A 17500-nucleotide genomic window follows, 5' to 3' on the forward strand; every position below is an offset into this window, starting at 1 on the left:
ATTGGAGGATGAGAGGATACGTAGAGAGGGGGATTGGAGGATACGTAGAGAGGGGGATTGGAGGATACGTAGGAGAGGGGATTGGAGGATGAGAGGATACGTAGAAAGGGGATTGGAGGATGAGAGGATACGTAGAAAGGGAGGATACGTAAAAGGGGATGAGGATACGTAGAAAGGGGATTAGAGGATACGTAGAAAGGGGATTGGAGGATGAGAGGATACGTAGAAAGGGGATTGGAGGAAGAGATGATACGTAGAAAGGGGATTGGAGGATACGTAGGAAAGGGGATTGGAGGATATGTAGAAAGGGGGATTGGAGGATACGTAGGAAAGGGGATTGGAGGATACGTAGAAAGGGGATTGGAGGATGGGAGGATACGTAGAAAGGGGATTGGAGGATACGTAGAAAGGGGGATTGGAGGATACGTAGAAAGGGGGATTGGAGGATACGTAGAAAGGGGGATTGGAGGATACGTAGAAAGGGGGATTGGAGGATACGTAGAAAGGGGGATTGGAGGATGAGAGGATACGTAGAAAGGGGGATTGGAGGATACGTAGAAAGGGGGATTGGAGGATACGTAGAAAGGGGGATTGGAGGATACGTAGAAAGGGGGATTGGAGGATACGTAGAAAGGGGATTGGAGGATACGTAGAAAGGGGATTGGAGGATACGTAGAAAGGGGATTGGAGGATGAGAGGATACGTAGGAAAGGGGATTGGAGGGAAAGGGATGGAGGATACGTAGGAAAGGGGATTGGGGGATACGTAGAGAAGGGGATTGGAGGATACGTAGGAAAGGGGATTGGGGGATACGTAGAAAGGGGATTGGAGGATGGGAGGATACGTAGAAAGGGGATTGGAGGAAGAGAGGATACGTAGGAAAGGGGATTGGGGGATACGTAGGAAAGGGGATTGGGGGATACGTAGAAAGGGGATTGGAGGATGGGAGGATACGTAGAAAGGGGATTGGAGGAAGAGATGATACGTAGAAAGGGGATTGGAGGATGAGAGGATACGTAGAAAGGGAGATTGGAGGATACGTAGGAAAGGGGATTGGAGGATACGTAGAAAGGGGGATTGGAGGATACGTAGAAAGGGGGATTGGAGGATACGTAGAAAGGGGGATTGGAGGATACGTAGAAAGGGGGATTGGAGGATACGTAGGAAAGGGGATTGGAGGATACGTAGAAAGGGGGATTGGAGGATACGTAGGAAAGGGGATTGGAGGATACGTAGGAAAGGGGATTGGGGGATACGTAGGAAAGGGGATTGGGGGATACGTAGAAAGGGGATTGGAGGATGAGAGGATACGTAGAAAGGGAGATTGGAGGATACGTAGGAAAGGGGATTGGGGGATACGTAGAGAGGGGGATTGGAGGATACGTAGGAAAGGGGATTGGAGGATACGTAGAGAGGGGGATTGGAGGATGGGGGGATACGTAGAAAGGGGATTGGAGGAAGAGATGATTAGAAGGGGATTGGAGGATACGTAGAAAGGGATGGGGATACGTAGAAAGGGATTGGAGGATACGTAGAAAGGATAGTAGAAAGGGGATTGGAGGATACGTAGGATTGGAGGATAGTAGGTAAGGGGATTGGAGGATACGTAGGAAAGGGGATTGGAGGATACGTAGAGAGGGGGATTGGAGGATACGTAGGAAAGGGGATTGGAGGATACGTAGAGAGGGGGATTGGAGGATACGTAGGAAAGGGGATTGGGGGATACGTAGAGAGGGGGATTGGAGGATACGTAGGAAAGGGGATTGGAGGATGGGAGGATACGTAGAAAGGGGATTGGAGGATGAGAGGATACGTAGAAAGGGAGATTGGAGGATACGTAGGAAAGGGGATTGGGGGATACGTAGAGAGGGGGATTGGAGGATACGTAGGAAAGGGGATTGGGGGATACGTAGAAAGGGGATTGGAGGATGGGAGGATACGTAGAAAGGGGATTGGAGGATGAGAGGATACGTAGAAAGGGGGATTGGAGGATACGTAGGAAAGGGGATTGGGGGATACGTAGGAAAGGGGATTGGAGGATACGTAGAAAGGGGGATTGGAGGATGAGAGGATACGTAGAAAGGGGGATTGGAGGATACGTAGGAAAGGGGATTGGAGGATACGTAGAAAGGGGGATTGGAGGATACGTAGGAAAGGGGATTGGAGGATACGTAGAAAGGGGATTGGAGGATACGTAGAAAGGGGGTTTGAGGATAGGTAGAAAGGGGATTGGAGGATGAGAGGATACGTAGGAAAGGGGATTGGAGGATACGTAGGAAAGGGGATTGGAGGATACGTAGAAAGGGGATTGGAGGATACGTAGAAAGGGGATTGGAGGATACGTAGAAAGGGGGATTGGAGGATACGTAGGAAAGGGGATTGGAGGATACGTAGGAAAGGGGATTGGAGGATACGTAGAAAGGGGGATTGGAGGATACGTAGGAAAGGGGATTGGAGGATACGTAGAAAGGGGGATTGGAGGATACGTAGGAAAGGGGATTGGAGGATACGTAGAAAGGGGGATTGGAGGATACGTAGAAAGGGGATTGGAGGATACGTAGAAAGGGGGATTGGAGGATACGTAGGAAAGGGGATTGGAGGATACGTAGGAAAGGGGATTGGAGGATACAAAGAATAAGGTGGGTTGGATAGAGATTGGATATGTAGAATTGGGGTTCGGCTTGCAATTGGATAAATTGGAAGATAGATTGGATATAAACTGGCTATGTTGAAAAAAAGGGGATTGGATGGACATACAGAGATTGGGGATGGGTAAAGATTGGATACATAGGGGGGAGGGGGCCGGGGGGGGGGGGTAGGACAGAGATAGGATGAAGAGGAAGGGTGGAAAAAGAGGTAAATAAAGGATTATACAACCGTCGTGGGAAGAAAAAAGATGTTTACGAAGAAAAAAAAAAAGTTTAAATGACACATAAGAAGATTCATACAACCGTTGTGAAAAATGATGTTTAAAAATAGTAACAATTATTGGGAAAAGGTTTCACAACAAAAGATACATTTGAAGAGTTTATAATACAACCTTTGTGAAGAAAAAAAGTTTATGAAAAAGAAAATATATTTAATATATTCAAAACATTTTTTGGAAGACCTTTCTGTGTGTTCATTTTTTTTCCACTAATTCTTTTCTTCTCACAACAATAATACGGTAACATAACTATAAGAAATTTGGGAAAATATATGAGAGAAAAATTAGAAGACTTTTTTTGAAAATGGAAGAAAAAGGAAACTATGTTCCGGAAGACATAAAATAATCGATACTCTGTTATGATAATCCGAAATTGATTAGCTTTTGTCTTAATAGCATGGGATGAGAGGGTGCGTAATGTCACTTTTAATTTTAATTGGAGAATTTATCAAAATAACCAAAGATTTCTAGTAAAGAAAATCTCTTTGAAAACATCTCCTTTCAAATTATTTTTTTTCCGCCTTCTTTATCATATTGGTTAGTATAGAACTTGTATACATATATATACATAAAGTTCTAAATAATAACAGATTCATAGTTAATTAACGCTAAAATGATGATGATGAATAATGTAAAAGAAAAAAAAAAACAAGAAGAAGGAAAAAGAAAAAGAAAAGTTGCCAATCACATTATTACGCAGATGATTTCAATAAATTATAGTAAACAATAAGACAGTTAACAATGAGTGCAATATAATACAAAGGACACAATACACTAATCAAAGTTATAATGAGACGCTGACGAAAATACTGACGGAGGACAAGATTATAGGTCTTATGCAGCTACTCTCTAAGGTCCAAACTCCTATGTCTTGTGTTTGGTAGTTGAGCTCCTCACATATACGCAAGACTTTTTTAGATTATTTCCTTGCATCACTTTTTTTTATCACACAAACAAACTAGAGAAATCAAATAAACAAAAAACAAAAAGTGTTCGTTACACTTATCAAGTGTTTAATGCATAAAATCGATCATTTTATCTTCAAATAAGAATTCAGTTACTCCAAAAAAAAAAAAAAAGGAAAGTGGGGAGGTGTATGTAGAGATAAGAGGAGAGGGGGGACTATTAATAATCCTGGTTTCTATACACGACTATGTACAACACTGAGCACAACATGGGAAATGATTAGACAGGATAATGGATAAGTCCTGTCTAGCTGTCTTACAAGGTGTCTGCCTCCTTCCCCTCCATCTACGGAAGTCAGACCTTCCTATTAACATCCTATAACACACATACACATATTTTTTTTCTTCTCGTATCAGTGCTTTTAGATAATTTTCATCATATCGCCTCTCTCAATCTTCCTCTCTTCCTCTTTCCATTTTAACTATCATCGTTAATTCTCTATCACCAATTTCCTTCCAGAAACCTATTTTGACTGCTTGTTTACCTATTTGAGGGTATCATTCAAAATAGTACACTATTTGTTTCTCTCGTTCACTGCCTACATAGTAGTTAACTAACCGCTTCATCTTACCCGTTAGGATAAAGCTTTCGGTCCTCGCTAACAACCACCCCGCGATTCGTAACATATTCAACTTGCACAAGATAAATGCAACACCTGTAACTGAAGGCATGCTAGAGTTCACCTCATCTATAAATACATACATACATACATACATACATGTATGTATGTATGTATACAGACACGTATTATTGAGGTTAACCATACTTTCTTGTATTTGGTTAGAGAGAGAAAAAAAAGTACAAAAAGCGACACTGTAATAATGATTGGAATATACTGAATATAAATTGACCATGGCAATGTGCCACTGAGATATCCTTACTTCTAGAAGGAAGCACCTTCTGCCCGCCATCTTGTTTACGAGGATTCATATAACCACCATCACCACTGTCTTATGCTGAATATAGTCTGATTACATGGTTCTTATTGTGTGTTTCTTGTTTGTAATAGACTTATTCGCACTGTCAAACATCTTGCTTCGCTGATCATACTGTAAAGACGTTTTCTGGTAAATTCCCATTTTCTTTAACGTATTATAGAAAATGTCTTTACGTTTCCATCATTGAGTCGGTGTCTTTCATTCGTGTCTTATTTCATTCACTATAATGTTAACTTTTCTTCACCACAGAAATAGTTCCTCATTTCTTATTCACTTCATCACAGAAAGCGTAAAACTTTTTTTTTTTTATCCACAACAACCTTTCCGCCATCACAGAAAACGTCATTGTTTCGACTTCATCAAAGAAAACGTAAGTCTGCCTTGTTTCCTCTTCAACCTCGTCTCGTGCAACATGCCGAATAGCACTCATAAATGCTCAGTCAACTTTTGCGTCCGTTTAGTCCCTGTCAAACACCCTCTTTGACAGGACTTACAGGCACCGTTTGACAGAAAATATTGAACAGAATAATAATAATAATAATAATAGTAATAATGATAATGATAAAAATCCAACTGTCTAAAAAGAGTCATTATCAGTATGTATATTAATTTCTAGATATCAATTTCTTTCATATAAGGCACTGAGGCAGTTTCTGTTCCTCCTCTTCGTAAAATCTATCAATCCCTCAATTAATATATTCTTTCCTCCTAAACTACAGATATAACAAGTTTGTGATCACAGTAACGACACCAGGATGCCAAACCTCTCCTTCGCCACTTCCTCTCCCTCGTATAACACGTATGATCCTTAACACCCTTTTTATATAGCACGTTTATGTCTAGCACATATGGCACGCCTCGCAACGCCCGCCCCCCGCCCGCCCGCCCGCGACGCTAGGTTCTCGCCAGCGGAGCGTTGCCGGGGGACGAGAGGAAGATCTCCTCCGCGTTCGTGGCGTTCGGGGCGGAAGAGGCAGAGGAAGAGGAGGAGGAGGAGGAGGAGGAGGAGGAGGAGGCTGGAGAAGCAGAGGCAGAGGAGGAGGAGGAAGAGGAGTCAGCCGACGCGACGACTTGGCCGGGACTCTGCGTGGTGGTCGTGGAGGTCGTCGTTGTGGTCGTGGTTGTTGTGGTCGTGGCTGAGGTGGTGGTGGTGGTGGTGGTGGCAGGCGCCTCGGCGGGTCGTTCCTGGATGCCGATGGTGTTGCTGAGCCACGGCTGGAGGGCGTGGAGGGCCGTGAAGACCGCGGGGTGGCGAGCCGGGTCGCAGCGGGCGTGGTGGGAGAACAGGCCCTCCAGACGCCACACGCCGCCCACCAGGCACATCAGGGGGCTTCCCTCGTCACCCTGGGGGGCAAAGGGCGGGGTTAGTATATATATATACATACATACACACAAAAAAAAAGAAAGAAAGAAAGAAAGAAAGAAAGAAAGAAAAAAAATATATATATGTATGTATCGCCTTCCCTCCCTCCCCCACTCATTCACTCCCTCTCTTTCTCACTCCGTTTCCTCCCTCCATTTTTCCTTCCTCCCTAACCCCCCTCTCTCCCTCAATTCTCGCCCCCCCCCCTACTTACCCCTTCCCTACGGCCCTCATCTTCCCTCCCTTACCCTCCTCTTCCCTCCCACCACCCGCCTCACACCCTGCACCTGTCCCCTTCCCTACTCCCCTCCCCACACCCCTATAATCCCCCCCTCCCCCACCCCCACCCCTCCAATCCACCCCACCCCCACCCCACCCTCCCAATCCACCCTCCCTCCCTCCCTCCCTCCCCCCGTACTTACATGACAGGGCGTGTACTGGGCGTCACTAAATCCGACACAAGTGTGGGCGTTGTTCAGTCGACCCAGATAATGCGTGCTGTTGCAGGCGTCGAGCCCCAGCGTTGGCACTGGCAGGTGGTGCAAGAACTGGCTCTGTCCTGCCTCGTCTGTTGGTTGAAGGGGGGGGGGGTTAGGGTACGTAATGAATCATCTATCTCTTTATATAGGTATGTATGTAGTTACTGTTTAAATCTATTGTTTGTTTGTTTTTTTGTTTTTTTTTGCATTTCCTTAACTAATAATAATCATATATATATATATATATATATATATATATATATATATATATCTATATATATATATATATATATATACATATAGATAAATAGATATACAGATATACAAATAGGTAGATAGATATAGATAAATAGATTGAGAGATATATAGATATATATAAATAGGTAGGTAGATATAGATATAGATAGATAGATATAAGGATATATATAAATATATATAAAGATATATATAAATAGGTAGATAGATATAGATAGATAGATATAGATAAATAGATTGAGAGATATACAGATATATATAAATTGTATCCATCTATCTCTCTTTATATATCTATTATATCTCATATTATCTATCTATCCTTCCTCTTTATCTCCTCTCAGTCATCTCTCACTCTAAGCGAACCGCGCACTCACTCCTGGTCCATCCGGCCACGACACAAGTATGGTTCGTCTCCGGCAGGTACAGAACAACACACAACTTTGTTGCGCCGCCCGGTCGCGTCACCAGCGGCAGTAGACGGTTCGAACCCGCGTTCCGCCCTCCGTAGCCGTCGTTCGCACGGTTTGGTTTGGGGGACAGCTTGGCGACTTGTCTGTGCTGTCGGTCGGCTTGCGTTTGTTGTCCCGTGACCAGTCCCCACGTGGATGCCTCGAGGCCGTACATTCTGGTAGGGGGGGGTGTTGGGGGGTGTTGGGGGGGGGTGAGAGGTGATTGGTGTGAGGGGGAGGTTTTTTGTTGGTGGGGGGTGTGTGTTTTTTTTTTTTTTTTTGGGTGTGGTTGTTTTTTTGTTGTTGGTATTGGTGGTAGTGTTTTTGTTGTTCATCATCATTGAATTTTGTTATGATCTTATCATTAATCATTTTTGTCCATTCATCATATCATATCCATCTATCTCTATCTCTCTCTTAATCCATCTACCATCCATTTTATATATTCGATCTCATCTCTCTCTCCTTATTCTCTTATATCTCTCCTTAAGCTCTTCTATCTTTCCTTAATCTATCTACCTCCACCTGACTCTCATTATCTTTCTTATATCCATCTATCTCTCCTTATATCCACCTATCTCTCCTTATATCCACCTATCTCTCCTTATATCCATCTATCTCTCATTATCTCTCCTACGAAGCGAACCGCGCACTCACTCCTGGTCCATCCGGCCACGACACAAGTATGGTTCGTCTCCGGCAGGTCGTGCGGAACACACACTTGTTGCGCCGCCCGGTCCAGAACCAGCGGGGCCTCGAGCTTCAGTAGAACCGCGTCGCCCGTCCATAGGCCTCCGGTTCGCACGGTTCCAGGGAAGGGGAACAGCTTGGCGACTTGTCTGTGCTGTCGGTCGGCTTGCGTTTGTTGTCCCGTGACCAGTTCCCACGTGGATGCCTCGAGGCCGTACATTCTGTAGGGGGGGTGAGGGGGGTGAGGGGGGTAAGGGGGTAAGGGGGGATGGGGGGTAAGGGGGGATGGGGGTAAGGGGGGTGATGGGGGGTAAGGGGGGATGGGGGTAAGGGGGGTGATAGGGGGTGATGGGGGTAAGGGGGATGGGGGGTGAGGGGGAGGTAGAAGGGGAGGTTAGGGAAAGGTGGCATATTTTTTTTTTTTTTTGGTGTGGTTGTTTTTTTGTTGTTGGTATTGGTGGTAGTGTTGTTGTTGTTGTTTTTTCTTGAATTTTTGTAATGTGTTTATCATTATCATTATTGTCATTATCATCATCAATCATCATAGTCATCCTTATTGTCATCATTATATTTATTATCACAAATAAAAAGAAACAAACCACAAAAAAAAATAAACAAACAAATCCATAAAAAAAAGCCAATCAAACACAATATAAAAAGGCAAAAAAAAAGGCAAAAAAAAAGACTCACTTGGAAGAGAGGCAAGAGTAGGCGGCCAGCACCCACGTCGGCGCTACGATGGAGGCGGTGCAGGCGTGGGCGTGCGGGAGGGTGCTGTTCCCCGCCCCCCGACGCTGCAGAAGGGCGAGGGAGGGCCACTGAGCCTCCTCGCCATCCTCACGCCCTTCACGCCCCTTCCTCTCGCCCCAGGAACCGCACGCTGGGGAGTGGGGGGAGGGGGAGGGTTTATTTATGGTGGTTATGGTGGTGGTGGAGGGGGGATGGGGGAAGGTTTATGGTGGTTATGGTGGTGGTTTATGGTGGTGGTTATGGTGGTTATGGTGGTGGTTATGTGGAGGGGGTGGGGGTGGTAGTGATGATGATTGTGATTGTGACTTTGGGTGGTGGTGATGGTGATGATGGATTATGGGGGTGATGGTAGTGATGAAAATACAACTAATGATAATGATGAGGTTGATAATTACAATAAGTATATTACAACTGATGATAGTGATGGAGATAATGATGATGATTATGAGGAGGAGGAGTAGGAGGAAGAGGAGGAAAAGGAGGAGAACTAGAAGTTAGAGGGGAGGTAGAAGGAGGAGAAGGAGGAGGACAAAGAGAAGAAGGAAGAGAAGCAGGAGGATGATAATGACAATAAAGCCGAGGATAATGATCACGGCGAAAACAAACCCCTAACAACAAACAAAAGAAGAACAACAAGACCCCACCGCCTCATAAAAGAAGAAGAAGAAGAAGAAGAAGAAGAAGACGAAGAAAAAGTTGAAGAAGAGGAAGAAGGAGAAGAAGAAGAAGAAGAAGAAGAAGAAGAAGACGAAGAAGAAGAAGAAGGAGAATGATAAGAATAAGAAGAAGAAAGAAGAGAAGAAGAAGAAAGAAGGAGAAGAAAAGAAGAAGAAAGAAGAAGAAGAGAAAGAAGAAGAAAAAAGAAGAAAGAAAAAGAAGAAGAAAAAAGGAGAAGAAGAAGAGAGAAGGAAGAAGAAGAAGAGAAGAAGAAGAAGAAGGAGAAGCAAAGAAGAAGCAAAGAAGGAAGAAGAAGAAGAAGGAGAAAAAGAAGAAGAAGAAGGAGAAGAAGAAGAAGGAGACAAAGAAGAAGACTAAGAAGAAGAAAGAAAGAAAGAAAAAAAAAGAAAAAAATAAGAAAAGAAAAGAAAAGAAAAAAGGCTCACTACTCGAACCCGCATCGAACTTACCATGATGCTCGCACTCCAGATGCACCAGCTTGTCGGAGGACGAGCAGTCGCTATTGAGAATGAACTGCAGGGGCGTGAAGGCCAAGGCGGAGGCTTTGGGCGACAGTCCTACTCGTGGGCGTCCCAGGGGCTCCACGACCTTCAGCAGGTTCGTGTTGACCGAGACGTTAGAACCGAGCTGGGCGCAGACGAGGTCGCTCCACTGGGTCGTCCAACCTTCGCTGCACACGGCTGCCCATCGGCTCTTCCCGCTCCTGTGGGGGGAGGGAGGGGGGTTATGAGTCGTACTTAGATTTAGAAGGGGGTTGGGGGGGATGGGGAGGGGGTTAGAGGTCGTACTTAGATTTAGAAAGGGAGTGGGGGGATTAAGAGGAAGGGGTGATGAGTCGTACTTAGATTTAGAAGGGGGGTGGGGGGGATGGGGAGCGGTTCATGAGTCATACTCAGATTTAGAAGGAGGTGGGGGATGGGGAGGGGGTGAGAAGTTAGAAAAGGGGGAGGGGGATTAAGAGCGGATGAATGTTGCTTAGATGAGTCAGAATAGTTTTTATTACTAGGTCCGTGTGCGTGTCCGCGTTTGTACTACACCCTTCCCTTCCTACCTACCTGACTTCCAGCTGCCTAGTTGCGTTATCGATGCGAAGGCAGTTCCACTCGTCCGACCCGTCCTGGCACTGTCGCAGCCCGTCGCACAGCTGGAAGGTTGGCACGCACCCGCCCACGTGGCACGCCGTCTCGTCAAGGCCGGCGCAACCTGGGGTAGGGAGGGGGGGAGGGAGGGAGGGTGTCAGTTCGGTGGAGGTGAGGAGGGGGGGGGGTTAATGAGAAAGGAGGGATTTTCTATTGAAGTTGAATGTTATTGAGGTAATGAGATAGGTTTGCAAAGTTTTGGTAGCATAATATATGATGGAGGGATAGTGGATAACAATGATAATAGATATAATAGATAAGGAAGGTGAAAAAAAACACAAGCTAATGTCAAATCTCAAAGCCAAAAATAAAACAAAAACTTATGAAAAAAAAATTATACTTTCTAAAAGGCCAAAAATGAAAACACCGAATCGATTTTTTTAAAGGGGAAAAATGAATCATTAAAAAAACAAACGAACAAATAAACAGAAAATAAAATAGATTTTTTGATGGGAAAAAAATTAATCAATAAAAGAAAAAAATAATAATTCAAACATAAACGAATCTATACAAAAAAAAAAAAAAAAAAAAAAAACAATTAAAAAAAAAAAAAAAAACGAATCAGTACCTTAAAAAGGCCAAAAAGAAACCATAAAACAAATCAACAAAGATAAAACACCGAATCAAAAGAAAAGAAGAAGAAGAAGAAAAAAAAGACCCCCACAGCAGCAGCCACGCCCCGACTCACCGCAGTGCCTCTCGTCCTCCCCAGCGTAGCAGTCCGGGCGGCCGTCACACGTGCGCGCGAGGGGCACGCACCAGCCCTCGGGACACCTGAAGAAGTCGCTGGCGCAGGACTCCGTGCAGTTGAGCTCGTCCGAGTGGTCGCTGCAGTCCGGTTGGCCGTCGCAGCGCAGGCTCTCGGGGATGCAGGGCGTCGGGCGTGCGGGCGAGGGAGATTCCGAGCTGCTCCTGCCGTCGCCGACACCGCACCGGAATTCGTCCTCGCGGCATGTCCATGAGTCTGAGGGGGGCGGGGGGGGTTAGGGGGATGGGTTGGAGTAAGGGGGGAGGGGGGAGGAGAAGGGGGAGGGAAGGGGATGAGTACAATATGTACATACAAACGAACTAATATAAAACGAATTAGCTTAAAAAAAGAAAAAGAAGAAGAGGAGAAGGGGGAAGGGGATGAGTACAATATATACATACAAACGAACTAATATAAAACGAATTAGCTTAAAAAAGAAGAAGAAAAAAAACGAAAAAACTTACCACAGTTGGTTTCGTCGCTGTCATCCCGACAGTCGTTGACGCCATCACACACGAATCGCCGCTCCAGACACTCGTGGTCGGCGCACTGGAGACAATGAAGAGACAATAATAGTGGGGATGAGGCAACGAGACAATAGGGGTGACGAAGGAAAGGAGATGGCGACGAAGGTAAGGAGGCAAGACATAACGACGATAACGAAAATCCATCCATCGGGTTAACTACAGATCCATCAACCTATCAATCTGTTTACATATGTGTTTACCTATCTATTAAAAAATAAAAAATAAAAAAAATGTCAAGCACGACCTCCGACAAACGATTCTTACCATGAAGTTTCCGAAGCACTGGTTTTCGATGCACCCTTCCTCGTCTGACCCGTCGGAGCAATCCCGAACCGAATTGCAGCGCGAGAGTTTGGGAATGCAGATCCCGCTGGGACTCGAGCCCGAAACGCACTGGAATTCGTCTGAAATGGAAAGAAAAAAATCGTTTTTTTTTGTGGAGTGGTATATGTCTGACAAGAAAAGTGTTTACGGTGGAATTCGTCTGAAATATTTTTTTTTTCTTTTAATGAGTGGGGTTGTGGTGGGATTTATCTGAAATAAAGTTTTTTTTTGTGGAGGATTTCGTCTGAAATAAAAAAGGAAGTAATGGTGCTCGTGGTATGAAATTAAAAGGAAAGAGAGTGTACATGTGTCAGTGGCTGCTAATAGTGTTAAGGAGTGTTTACTTCTTTCATTGATCGTTGGCATTTACACCTCAAAGAAAGTGGCCTTCTTTATCTTACGTGTAAGCTGTTTTGTGCACCTTGAGTTTCCTTCAAATGTTGCAAAAGTGCGTATGAATATTGTTGATATAGAGCAACGTTTGATAGCCAAGACACGAACCTTCCCCGCAGATCGACGGCAGAGGCTCGGCCGCCGCGGTAGTGTTCGCCGCAGCCGCAGCCGCAGCCTGCCCGTCGGCGATGGGCGGCTGGGACTCCGTCGCCGGGGAAGCGGCTGTGGCTTCGGCGGAGGACGTGGAGGTCGGGTGTGGGGCGCTGGCGTCGCCTTCGGTCCGCTCGGAGGAGGTCTTCATGCCCAGTAAAGTGCCGAGGTCGAGGCTCGTGTCCGCGATGATGCCGAAGTCGATGGGTATGCCGTCGCTGCTCTCGCCCTGCGCCGCCGCCCCGTCGCCGTCGGTGTGGGTGTGGGTGTGGGTGTGGGTGTGGGTGTCGTCCGCGTCGTGGGTCTCGTTCTTCTCCTGGATGCTGACTTCAGTGTTGATGATGACCGTCTCGGAGGTGCGGTTGACCTGCACTTCCGGGGGCTTGACGGTCGGCGTGGTGAAGACAGGCGGAGGCGGAGGGGCCGTGGTGGCATGGGCAGGAGTCGTCCACTCCGGCCGGGGGTCCTCGTGCGGAGTGGCTTCCACGATCACGACGTCCTTGTTGAGGTGGCTGTCGGCTCCTTCGGCCTTGGCGACGTCAGTCTCGTTCGCTGTCACTATCACCACCGGCTTCTCAGTCTTCGCCGGCGGCTCGGTCTCCTGAGTATTGTTGATGTAAGTGACCGTCGCGTTGGCTGGAGTCTCGGCAGCTGGGACTTCGGCGGCCTTCGCCACGGGGCTTTCCGTCGTGCTAGTATCGACGACAGCAGCTGTGGTCGTTGCTAACGTAATCGTGGTTGAGGAGGTCGTTCGAGGCTCATTGGGTCTCACGTCATCAACCTGAGGCTCTTGCACCCGCACGTCCCCGGGCGAGTCTCCCTCGCGCACGGCAGACATGTTTTGCACCGGCGGCACTTTCTGCGTCCAGTTGGTGAACAGCGCGATGTCCTCGAGTCGCGTTCCCGGCGAGACGTGGATCTCCGGAAAGTGTTTGGTCAGGTCCGGGTACTGCTGCTGGACGACTGCTGTGCCCTGGTCTTCGGTCTGAGGCTCGGTCTTTTCCACGGCGTCGGAAGCGACTGCAGCTGTTGGTTCACTGCTTGCATCAGTGTCTTCTTCGGACGGCTCCTTGGCTTCTTTCGTTTCCGCTTCCCCTTCGGCAGGAACAGCTGCAGTTGCATTGGCAGCGGCAGTAGGTTCTTGACTGTGGGTCTCACTGTCAGCCTCAGCAGGCGCCGACGGCTCCTTAGATGTGTCCGCCGCCTCAGAGGCCGATTTGACTTCCTCCTCGCTTGCGGCTGCTCCGCCTTCACTGCTAGTCTCACCTGCTCCAGCTTGGTCGCCTTCCTGCTCCACAGCCGCTGTGGAGGCTGTGCTGGACGTGGGCGCAGCGGTCGAAGCCTCAGAAATAGTGTCGACGGGGACGCCCTGGGTGGAAGTGGTCGTAGTGGCAGTCGTGGTAGTCGAGGGTGCCTGATTGGTTGGGGCGGCTGTAGACGTATCTTCTGAACTCGTGTGATTGGTTGGAATCTCCGTAACTCCCGCATCAGCCTTTGTCTGATTGGTCGCCGCGTCGGTAGACCCAACATCGGCCTTCTCCTGATTGGTCGCCGTGTCTGTACCTTCCGCACTCGAAGTCTGATTGGCTGCTGGGTCGGTGGTGAACGGAGGCTCGATTTCCGTTTCCGTTTCGCCTACGTACTCCTGTTTGATCGCAATCAGGCTAGCGTCCACTTGTGTCAGGATGTCTTGGAAGTTCGCTTGTAAGATCACCTCTGTGGTTGTTGTGGTTGGCTCCGGTTCTGGAAGTAAGGGTTCGAGATTAAGATATCTTGGTTTGGGAGAAATGCAGTTGTGCCCTAGTAAGTAAGGCATTTGAATTATCTTGATATGCGATAAATGTGTGCACTGGTAAATATAATATGAAAAAGTATGGCACTTTAGCCAAAATTGTCTGAAGATAGTAGATAAACAAATTAATTTCTTGCTTTATTTTCCTTAAATGTATTTCTTTCTTCTTAATGGGAATATTTTATATGCAATTAATAATGTAATCAAATATTACTAAGTATCTAGTAGTAAGAAGAATGCACTTGTCTATAAAGATACCGTGCAAGAAACAAATACAAATATAACAGAAAACAGAATAGAAACACACAAAAAGTTATTTGACACAAAACTACATAAAATAGAACAAGTTCATTACAGAAAATAGGAAATACATGGACTACACGAGAAGCTATGTCATACAAGAATACGAAATAGAAACAAAATTCCGTACCACGTACCATAAAACAGAAAATGGAAACACAAGAATTCGTACCACAAACTAATATAAGACAGAAATACAGATACAAAATGTTTCGTAAAAGAAAACGGGAAAAAATACACAAAAAAACACGACGTGAGTGTCTACGTGCAAAGAGTGATTTTTTTCGTGATTTTGTTCAGTGATATTCGTTAATGTCCATCAACACACTTACCTTGTCATTGTTGTCTCATGGATTTTTTGTTTAATTTGTTAATGTCCTCATTCAATGTGATTTCTTTGTTTTTTTCTTTGTTATGGTTTGTGAGTGTTTTTATTTGTTTGTCAGTGTACTTGTTTGTTAGTGCTTGTTTTTTCGTATTTGTTATTAACTTCAATATTTTTGTTTTGTTTTTTGATTAGTTTCCTTTCCACTGAACTTACGGCTTCCCCCTCGTGTTTCGTGATGTCAGGGAGGGCGAAGAAATGATCACGTCATGATTTGACTATTTTACGATATTATGACGTCACCGTTTTCTTGTCATGTGACGTCAGCAAATTGTGACGTCACGTAAGACTGACACAGTGACGTTTTATAATTTGGTGACGTCGCAATGTTGTGACATAACGTTGCATATCAGACTATATGCGAAGTCCCTTTCTGATAATCCAACTTCACAAATTCCTTTCTGACGTCACAGAGTAAGCTTTATGAGACGCAATAATCATGGTGAGACATCACAAATTGTAATTTATATCTATTAATATCTCTACCATCATGATCTGTAATTTATATCGATAAAGTATAAGTATTCTCTATGTCTATGATAAGCATTTGCATTTAGTATATGTGAGGTTATATTATTGCTACTGTGTCTATGCACTATAAAACGCATCTAAAATGCAAAATAAGGAAAATAAATATCCCAAATACATCTGAAAAAAGTAAAAAAAAAAAAGAAAAAAAAAAACTTCAAAAATTGTTTCTGAATTTGTTAAAAAATTAATTTTGAAAAATGGTAATTTGAAATACGTTCGTACAATCTAACTTACGGATTACGGACCTATATATATATATATTTATATATATATATATATATATATATATATTATATATTATATACATATATATATATATATATATATATATTTTTTTTTTTTTTTTTTTTTTTTTTTGCTCTCTCCGCCCATTTTTTTCTTTCTTTTTTGTTTTTCTTCTCCTTCCTCCACCAACGTCTCCTAAACTACCTCTGAACTCGTTCAATCTAGTAATTCTGTATTTTCAGTGAAGTCTAAACTCTAAAGTCAGCTAGTATAATCTATGGTGTCACTAAGCTGTATTTTGAGTGTCCTCTGCACTATAAGGATAAATTGTTATAGTTATTGTAGTTCTCAGAGTCCGTGTTTACCTTCCTCTCAATGAATTTTGTTCTTTCCTTTAAATCTGATCTAGCATTGAATTCTGTCTCCGTTGTAAAATCTGTCCCTTCAGTAAAATCTGTTCCCTCAGTGAAATCTGTTCCCTCGGTGAAATCTGTTCCCTCAGTGACATCTGTTCCCTCGGTAAAATCTGTTCCCTCGGTGAAATCTGTTCCCTCGGTGAAATCTGTTCCCTCGGTGAAATCTGTTCCCTCGGTGAAATCTGTTCCCTCAGTGACATCTGTTCCCTCAGTAAAATCTGTTCCCTCGGTGAAATCTGTTCCCTCGGTGAAATCTGTTCCCTCAGTGAAATCTGTTCCCTCGGTGAAATCTGTTCCCTCGGTGAAATCTGTTCCCTCGGTGAAATCTGTTCCCTCGGTGAAATCTGTTCCCTCGGTGAAATCTGTTCCCTCGGTGAAATCTGTTCCCTCAGTGAAATCTGTTCCCTCAGTGAAATCTGTTCTCTCGGTGAAATCTGTTCCCTCGATGAAATCTGTTCCCTCGGTGAAATTTGTTCCCTCAGTGAAATCTGTTCCCTCAGTGAAATCTGTTCCCTCAGTGAAATCTGTTCCTTCGGTGAAATCTGTTCCCTCAGTGAAATCTGTTCCCTCGGTGAAATCTGTTCCCTCAGTGAAATCTGTTCCCTCGGTGAAATCTGTTCCCTCAGTGAAATCTGTTCCCTCGGTGAAATCTGTTCCCTCGGTGAAATCTGTTCCCTCAGTGAAATCTGTTCCCTCGGTGAAATCTGTTCCCTCAGTGACATCTGTTCCCTCAGTAAAATCTGTTCCCTCAGTGAAATCTGTTCCTTCGGTGAAATCTGTTCCCTCGGTGATATCTGTTCCCTCAGTGAAATCTGTTCCTTCGGTGAAATCTGTTCCCTCAGTGAAATCTGTTCCCTCAGTAAAATCTGTTCCCTCAGTGAAATCTGTTCCTTCGGTGAAATCTGTTCCCTCAGTAAAATCTGTTCCCTCGGTGAAATCTGTTCCCTCAGTGAAATCTGTTCCCTCAGTGACATTTATTCCCTCAGTAAAATCTGTTCCCTCGGTGAAATCTGTTCCCTCAGTGAAATCTGTTCCCTCGGTGAAATCTGTTCCCTCGGTGACATTTATTCCCTCAG

General features: G+C 45.0%; 2 protein-coding genes across 2 annotated transcripts in view; one reads left to right on the plus strand and one right to left on the minus strand.

Annotated features, from left to right (window-relative positions):
• LOC122249324 (venom carboxylesterase-6) overlaps positions 1-4863 on the plus strand; it is a 14989-nt gene extending 10126 nt beyond the window's left edge. Inside the window, exons 11-12 of the mRNA XM_086534967.1 lie at positions 3690-3801; positions 4780-4863. Of these exons, the coding sequence (XP_086391093.1) occupies positions 3690-3801; positions 4780-4863 (196 nt within the window). The remainder of the gene's footprint in view (positions 1-3689; positions 3802-4779) is intronic.
• LOC122249326 (uncharacterized) overlaps positions 3058-17500 on the minus strand; it is a 25366-nt gene continuing 10923 nt past the window's right edge. The window contains exons 9-18 of the mRNA XM_086535045.1: positions 12734-14518; positions 12173-12312; positions 11846-11930; positions 11322-11597; positions 10550-10697; positions 9944-10197; positions 8757-8946; positions 8034-8287; positions 6616-6761; positions 3058-6174 (exon numbers count right to left, since the gene is read on the minus strand). Coding sequence (XP_086391171.1) covers positions 5725-6174; positions 6616-6761; positions 8034-8287; positions 8757-8946; positions 9944-10197; positions 10550-10697; positions 11322-11597; positions 11846-11930; positions 12173-12312; positions 12734-14518 — 3728 coding nt within the window. The 3' untranslated portion in view covers positions 3058-5724. The remainder of the gene's footprint in view (positions 6175-6615; positions 6762-8033; positions 8288-8756; positions 8947-9943; positions 10198-10549; positions 10698-11321; positions 11598-11845; positions 11931-12172; positions 12313-12733; positions 14519-17500) is intronic.

Source organism: Penaeus japonicus, unplaced genomic scaffold, assembly GCF_977035675.1.
Source record: "Penaeus japonicus unplaced genomic scaffold, GWHDUDI00000001_assembly GWHDUDI00000042, whole genome shotgun sequence".
Classification (NCBI taxonomy): domain Eukaryota; kingdom Metazoa; phylum Arthropoda; class Malacostraca; order Decapoda; family Penaeidae; genus Penaeus; species Penaeus japonicus.